The sequence below is a fragment of the Chenopodium quinoa genome, unplaced genomic scaffold (genome assembly GCF_001683475.1).
Source record: "Chenopodium quinoa cultivar QQ74 unplaced genomic scaffold, ASM168347v1, whole genome shotgun sequence".
Taxonomy (NCBI): domain Eukaryota; kingdom Viridiplantae; phylum Streptophyta; class Magnoliopsida; order Caryophyllales; family Amaranthaceae; genus Chenopodium; species Chenopodium quinoa.
Window position 1 is genome coordinate 1957762 of NW_018742770.1, and position 8469 is coordinate 1966230.

Genomic DNA, 8469 nt, shown 5'->3' on the forward strand with positions numbered 1-8469 from the left:
ATCTTAACATGATCATCTAACATAATTAACCTGTGGAGCATTTTTAATTAACACTGCTCCACCTAGCCTGACCACCCACAAAACTCTTCAGAGTTTCCACAAATCTACTCTCCTACAGTCCTACATACTTCGTAATTAAAACTGCAAAGTTTGTGACTGCTAAAATAGATTGTAAATTCAAGTGAACTGTAAGTCAATGACATACATGATAAGGATTGACTACTATAGTCAAGCTTTGTCACAACTCGAAGAATACATACATATACATTATTTAATTTTGAAAGCTGATGTGCTTTTGAGATTAAAGAGCAGAATCCACTCCAAACATCGATCATCTCTAATCTTTGCAAAGGACCTGAAACAGCTGTTTAACAATTCAGGAGAATAATGGTTTGTATTAGACATTAAGACCAACTAAAACAGTTGACAAACTTTAAAATTAAGACATGTAAAGATAATCATACTACGAGTACCATTTAAAGAATCTACCTATTAACATACAGCGAAAATGAATACATGTTAAAAGCTACCCTAAAGAATTAAAAATATGACCTGAAACGGTAGCAATGAGGCTAGGCCATTTTGCTAACTGATATGAATATTTGGGATATGTGAGATGTGAGGCCATTCATATCCACCGTCTTTGGCACATCTTTCTGTCAAAAGTGGGCAGTCAGCAATATATAGAGCTTGTAATGTGGCATGTTTTAAAGGTAGAAGACATTTCAACTTGTTGCAGTGCAGTAAAGTCAAGGACTGAAGAGATGACAGGTTGCCTATCCACTCTGGAATTTGTTCCAATTCATCAAATCTAAAAATTTCTAGAGAATGAAGGGTAGAAGGGAGGAATTGTTGATGCAGAAACTTGATATTAGGGAAGTCTTGCAATGATAGGTTCCTTAGGGAATGGGGATACGTAAGCTTAGGAAGATTCGGGGTATTTCCAAATCCACCAATTTTTAATTCCCAAAGGCTATGAAGATTTGGGATCCACTGCAGACAGGGAATCATCAACTCCCCTGAATTTATCAAATACAATTTTACAAGTCCCTCCAATCTGCCCAAATCTGGGATGGGACCCTTAATCAGTGGACACTCACAAATACACACGAGCTCTAAAGATGAACATTCCTTTAGACTTTTTGGCAAACTTTGTAACCCTTCACAATCAATAACAATCAATTCACGCAGAGACGAGAGGCCATCTGGAATACAAGCTAGCAATGGGCATACTCGAATTTCCAATGTATTCAGAGAAGAGAGGTCATCTGGAATACAAGCCAGTGATGGGCATTTCTGTACCGCCAATTTCTTAAGGGACATCAGGCCATTGGGTATACTCTTCATGTTTTCACAATACCTCACAGTCAAATTCTCCAACTTTGAAAAATATGACAGCTTTTGAGGTAGGACCTTCATTTTTTCCATTTTCAAGGATTGTGTGTCACCAACTTTGTCAAGTTTCAAATCCTTCACTGATTGTAACTGTAAACAAGGTACCTTTTCAAGTTGCGGGCATCTTTGTATCTCAAGAGTTTCAAGTTTAGGAAATAAAATTTCTGATTGTATATAGGGTGATGCTGGCATCCACATGGTCAGCCTTTTACAAGTCATAATGCGAAGCTCTTGTAAAGATGGAAATAATACCTTTTTTTCTGCACTCCCAACCACAATGGCCTCAATACCGGCACTAGAGTTGTTATGTCCACTTTAATAAAATGTCTCCCCTATACATTCCAAATCATCCAACATACCAACCATCAAGATCCTCAATAAAGGTAGTTGCCCAAGCGAAGGAAGCTCTAGGCATCTCAGGCAACGTAATAGCCTCACCTCTACAAGATTCATATGTGCTGTCATTATCCACCAAGGAAACCTCACACCCATGAACATATCCACGTATAATGACTGTAAGTTAGAATGAGGTTCAAGGCTATCCAAAACATCCTCATCATTGTTGACTTGAGAGACTGCTTCTCTATCATCACGCCACTGCAAATGTAGTTTCACAATCTTGTCCTTCCTTCCAAGCCCAGCTTGTCTTGCTTCTTCTTTGTTTTTCACATGTTGAAGACCTCTGATTATCACCTCACCCTTAAGTTGATCTAAAGGTCCTAGTTCATCAATGGTCCATCCTTCACCATCACGCAGCTCAAGGGGAGGTAAAGTCTGAAGGTTAGTTAACTGTCGTAGTCTTGTTGATGCCAACAGGGTATCTTGTGTCAATATGTGTCTTAAGTTTTCCAACCTATGCAATTCCCTGGGTAGTGGTTCCAGTTTACTGCAACCAAATATTCTAAGTGTTTGTAGCTCATAAAGTTTGCAAATGCATGCCGGCAGTATATCAAAATCATTATAAGATAGGTCAAGATACCTTAAATGAACAAGCTGCCCAATAAAAAATGGAACCTCTGTTAGCCCAAGATCATCCATGATTAATACTCGCACAAATCTTGCACTGCCAAACAAGTTTTTCCAGCTTGGCACGCTACCCCGAAAACATAATGTTCTTAGCTTTCTTGTCGTCAACCAATGAGAAAAAGTTTCAGGTGGCGATTCATTCTCTGCTAAATCAAACACCAAATGTCGAACATGGGAGAAATCTACCCGTTTGCTTCCAACTTTCCAGACCAACAATTCATTCTCTAAAATGTAGGCAGCAAGATCATGCACTAAATCGTGCATCTTGTACCTTATTCCATCAACGTAATAACCTTCTTTCTTTTCTAAGAAGGAATGATTCAGCAAGATATTAAAATATGTCTCACCAACCAATTCCATTGTCAAAGTGGAGCTGCTAGTTGCAGATTTATCATGAAGAAAACCTTGTGTCAACCACAGATTAATGAATTGATGCTAGTTCATATTAAAATCTTTAGGGAAGATTGCGCAATATGCAAAACATTGCCTAACGTACACATGATTCAAATGGTTGAAGCTCAATATTAATGATGGAAGGATATCATTTATATCTCCTGGTTGAAAATCCCATTGTTCACTATTCTCAATCAATTCCCATTCATACACGTGCTTCTTTGACTGCAATGTGCCACCGATTGCTTTTATGGCCAAAGGAACACCTTTACACTTGTTAACAATTCTTCTCCCAACATAATTGAAAGAAGTATCATATGGACATGTCTCACTAAAAACTCTTTGTTGTAACATAGCCCATCCTTCATCTTCAGATAAACCTGGCAATTTATGTTGATAGAAGGCACGTGCTTTCTCTGCGACGTCAATGCTGCGGGTGGTAATCAAAATTACACAACCACATAGATCGCCAATACTCAGCAATGCATTTTTGAAGGAATTCCATGAGTCTTGATTGTCTTCCCAAACATCAAGCACCAGAAAGAATTTCTTCCCCTTCAACAGTACTTCCAAGTTTTTTTGTAATTCCACCAGTGTTTGTCAAGTCACATTTGGATGATGTAAGATTTTCAACCATCTCATTCAAAAGTCTGTCAACTTTGAAATCCTCAGACACACAAATCCAACTTTTCTCGCCAAAATTCGCGTTAACATTCTCATGATCATATAGCCTCCGAGCTATAGTTGTCTTGCCAAGTCCTGTTTACACAAGATAAAAGATTATTATCCATTATAATTTGTGAGAGCCTCCAAGCAATGTGGTAATAACTAATTGAGAGGTATCAAAATTCAAAAGAATAAATGTTGCAAGTGCTAAAGGTGAAGGGACTCTTGATTTATTATCAAAGCCAAAGTTTGTTTAAACATAGCACTTAATTCTTATTTCTAATAATTTGAGAGGAAATATTGAACCTTAAAAAGGTATGTGATATTTGATTTTTTTTTTTTTTAAAAGGCAATTTCTTCTGGAAAACATAGACGATATCCATTTGAAATTGTAAGAAAATTAGTTCTGGGACAGTGGGATAGAAATGAATTATGTTCAAAATCAAAAAGAAGTGATAAATGAAAAGGAGATATCAATTGTCAGATCGTAATTACATATTTAAAAAAAAATTATTTTACTTTTAACTACGAGTGATATGAATGCTTAGTACACTGTTATGTAAATACGTACATGACCTTACATCAAGACAAGATATACATAACAGAGTAATGTTTTTTTTATGAGTGTTTTAAGATTTAGAGAGAATTGTGATCATATAGTAGAATGTGCAAACTATTAATTTATTAATCAGGTCAGATCATATTTAGTATCCAAGTCATTAGTTGTGCTTTGACTGATTAACATTATAATGACAATGTTTTTAATTATGCATTATTATGTAAGGCACAAGAACAAATACAGTGAAAGAAATATATACCTCCAATTCCAACAACAGCAACAGTGGAAAGATGATCAACATCCTCGCCAGTAGGTTTCAAAATCATTTGCAGCAACTTCTCCTCATCAGACTTCCTCCCAATGAACTCTGAACCTCTCGCGCCAGCATGTTTCCGATTTTGATGCAATACTTCATTATCAACATAGTAGCCAACACTAGTCGATGCTATTCTTCTCTGGCTAGCTGCCCGAGCTGTATACCATTGTTCTTAGCCTCCTTGTGCAGCTCATCAAACTTCGAAAGGATCTCACGAACCCGACAACTCATCCGAATACAGAAGACAGCAGGGTTAGTAGCACTACTAAAAAAGTTGGAGCACTTTTTCTTGAATGATGGATGGTTGTTCTTCAGCTCGAATTTCCTGCGGATTAACTCATATTCATAGTCATCCATGAGTTCATCAGCAGAGTAAGCAAGATCAGTGAGCTTTTTGAGCCAAAGATTCACAAATCTGCTCTTCTCAACATACTTAGCACTTCCCAAATCCTCCAGTAATGCCTGAATATTGGAGAATTTGTCATGGAGCTTTACAAGTTGATCTTGGAAACCACAAGCAAGTGTTATCTCATCCAACACCCAAGCTGTCACCAACTTTGTCGCGGCTTTGGCAGCCTCTACCGCTAATCCTGTTGCTATTGCTTCCGCCATAGGTCGATCGATCAAGTAGCTGTTAGAGAGAGAGTATAAGGGTTGTTTGTAGGTTGGAATAAGGTAGGGAGTAGTAGTGAAGCTTTGGTTATGATGAGTGTGAAGCATTGTATTACTATGTAATCTTTTTATTTTACTACCTTAATTCATATTATTTGTAATGACATAAAATATGATTAAAAAATGTTTAATCATTGCAAATAATATGAAACGTATTATTTTTGGGTTTCAAAAAAGAGTACTTCGTAGTTGAATTTTGTGTATTCAACGAATCAATGGTATTTTAATTCACTCATTTTGATAATTATTTCTTATTTAATCGTTTTTATAAAAAAAAATATCCTTTTATATACCCTACATCCGGTACATCTAAAAAATTTCAATACGGAGTAGTTAGTAGTGATTACCAAGTTTCCACTACTTGGCGCATCTACTTTTGATAGTTCCTTATGGACAAATTTTAGTCCCATAATATTCACCCCATTTGATTTTTTTCAACAATCATTAATATTAATTTTTTTACCAAAATTCCCTCCAATTTGCAACAATACTTGTGAAAATTTATATTTCCCATGAAAATTTTGTTTACCCATGTACTTTTATTACTTTTTCTCTTTACTTTTTTGCATACCCAATGTCAATTTACTTTTTCAATGTACTTTTACTATTCTCATTTGTGTTTATTAATTCCCGTGAAAAATGCCCGGACTATCAAAAGGGGACGGAGGGAGTATTAAATAGACGAATGTTTACTATAACAAATTAACAATAATTAGAATGTATATTTAAATAGACGAATGTTTACTATTCTCTTTTAGTGCGTGGCTTTTACCAAAATGCCTCCCAACTACTACAAAAAAACAAAACACCCTAAAGCTTAATTCTTGTTTTACCACTTTTTTTTTTTTTAATATACATTCTCCGTTCTAATAATATTGCAACAATGATAAAATTATGCATCTCAAAGCAGATTTTATATGTCACATATTTATAATTGTGTCATATTATGTGGTCAAATTAGAGTGATGAATTGTATAACGGGTCCAATTGTTGCAATTATATTGGAATGGAGGAAGAATAAATTTGAACAACCCCAAATCAACATACGAAGTACTACGTATTAATTAAAATTGGGTATAAAACTTAATAATAGATACCAGTACCGCAGTACGAGATTATGATCGAAAAACAACACATAATTGTTAAAGAAGTAAAATATATACCTGTCCCAGAAAAAGCACATCATAGGAAAATGAAAATGGTAGAAATGATCTTGTTTGTGGAGAATTGTTTTTGGGGTAATTGCATTGCTGACCCATTTTCCTATAACAAAAATCAAAAATAAATATACAATTGAGGTGAAAGACAGAAGTAGAAGTGCTTGCATTGTATAATTGAGTATAGACTACTGATTAATTAAAATCCAACATGCAATACAAAAATCAACCATTAAAATCGAATTGGAATTCACTACTTACTAATTATAAATTAAAATTGATAACCCTTGAAGAAACAGAAGATGCACTTGATGTCTTGATATTAAAGCCTTCGGTATTTACCAAAAAAAAAAATGTAATCAAGTTGCAGTTGATTAAATTTGGAAAGGCTCTCGTCAAAAAAGTTGGAAAGGAAGAAGTTTTTTTGTTTTCTTTAAAAAGGAGTCCAAATCCTCTCAATCCCACTATTGTGTTGACAAACTGAACTCACAAAGCCACGTGGGACGATTGAAGAAAAAGTTAATTTGACAATGGAGGATTGGAGGGCAATGTTGCCAATTTAAAAACTCAAGTACTTAATGCAGTACAAAATAACCTAAATGAAGAAATTAATTAATGATATGAAAATAATAAAATGACTGAAATACCCTTTTTAAAAATAAAAAACTGATTTGCCATTTCACCGGGCTTTTTGTTTTTACATTTTTTATTTTGCAATTCATTATACTCGTCAATTTTTTTCATTTCAGTCACTTTTTTTTTTTTTTTTTGCAATTCATTTCATTCCACCATTTCCCTTAAAATTCTTCAATCTAAGCCCTAGAGACGTAGAAGTCGTTCACCGCTCATAAACCATCCAGTCTTAGGTTTTTTTTTTCGTTTTATTTGTTTGTTGAATTGTTATAATTTTTCATTATTAGTACCCCGACTTTGTTTTTCGGGGGTACTAGAGACCCCCGGAAATCTTAGCCGGGGGTACTGAAGACCCCCGGAAATCCTAGCCGGGGGTATTGGAGACCCCCGGAAATCCTATCTGGGGGGTACTTGAGACCCCCAGAAATTGTATAAGGGGATGCTAGAGACCTTCAAAAATCTTAGTCGTATAAGATGAAAATTTTATGTTGTTTGATTGTTCATCTATTACAACACATAATTTTCATACCTCAAAAAAATGTCGTAGTGCATTTCATTATTGTCTAGGAATTTGTTTAGTATTGAATACCCGTATTAAATAGGATACAAGATTGAATATGTTAGAATATGGTTGTAAATTAAACAGTTGGAATGATTGATTTAATTTTAATCATTTAAAAAAAGTGTAAAGGATTATTTTAAAACAAGGACAAAATTGGAATATAATTTTTTTTTTAAAAAATAACTTATTCTACATTTAGGTAAAATTATCCTGCATTTAGTACTCCCCTTTAAAAATTACTCAAAGGAAAATTTGTCAACAAGCACCAATTAAAGCACGTATTTTGAAAACAATTATTTATTAAAAAAATTTAAAAATTACCACAAATTTGTAAAAAATTTAATTAGCACTACCACTCTAAACAATTTTGCAAGAATTTCTGGCACTTAGCCTTTTACCTTTAAGAAGGGTAATTTAGTCAATTTAGATGGTGATGAGGTAATGGTAAAGAGGGAAACTTGCCGAATATTTTACTTGGAATTATTAGAGTGTTAATGCTACTTTAACTGTTTACAACTTTGTGGTAGTTCTTTTTTAAAAAAATTTAATAGGTAATTGTTTTCAAAACACGTGCTTTAATTGGTAGTTCTTGACAAAATTTCCTTACTGAAAGCACATCAAGATACTCATAATATTTATTTTTTATTTTTTTTTTCAAATTGTGTAACAATATACTATCACAAAAAATTTAGTAGTTGAGGTAATTTGTTAAAAAAAATATACTACCTCCATTCTTGAAAGTTCGACTCACTTACTATTCATATGATCAAAATAAAATAACTTTGACCATATTTTATGATGTATACCATCAAAATAAATTAACAAAATTGATCTTATTAGATTCTCCCTATGGTAAATTTGCAAATATCAACTTTTTAAAAAATTTTACTTATATATAGTTGAAGTTATTATTAGTGGTCAAAGATGTGTTCATTGAAACCGTGCAAATGCAAAGTTAGTCGAATTTTTAGGAACAAATGGAGTATTTTATTTAATATTTTGGTGAAGAAGATGGGTCTAATGAAGAGAAAATGGTCGTATGGGTATAATTTATTTAAGAATAAGTAATATGAAGTATTAAATAAATATG

At 33.8% G+C, this 8469-nt stretch overlaps 3 protein-coding genes across 3 annotated transcripts; all 3 read right to left on the reverse strand.

Annotated features, from left to right (window-relative positions):
- Positions 1-558: 558 nt before the first annotated feature.
- Positions 559-4387, reverse strand: LOC110724640 (putative disease resistance RPP13-like protein 1). The gene is made up of 2 exons (XM_021904067.1): positions 4299-4387; positions 559-3573 (listed from the first exon to the last, which is right to left on the reverse strand). The coding sequence occupies exon 2, from the start codon at positions 2779-2781 to the stop codon at positions 1711-1713; it is 1071 nt and encodes a 356-aa protein (XP_021759759.1). The 5' UTR covers positions 2782-3573; positions 4299-4387; the 3' UTR covers positions 559-1710.
- LOC110724489 (putative disease resistance protein RGA3) lies at positions 586-1614 on the reverse strand. The gene has a single exon (XM_021903910.1). It carries the CDS (start codon positions 1612-1614, stop codon positions 586-588), a length of 1029 nt encoding a protein of 342 aa, XP_021759602.1.
- LOC110724490 (putative disease resistance protein RGA3) lies at positions 2857-4967 on the reverse strand. Its single transcript, XM_021903911.1, has 4 exons — positions 4520-4967; positions 4299-4448; positions 3352-3573; positions 2857-3230 (listed from the first exon to the last, which is right to left on the reverse strand). Exons 1-4 carry the CDS (start codon positions 4965-4967, stop codon positions 2857-2859), a joined length of 1194 nt encoding a protein of 397 aa, XP_021759603.1.
- Positions 4968-8469: the final 3502 nt, after the last annotated feature.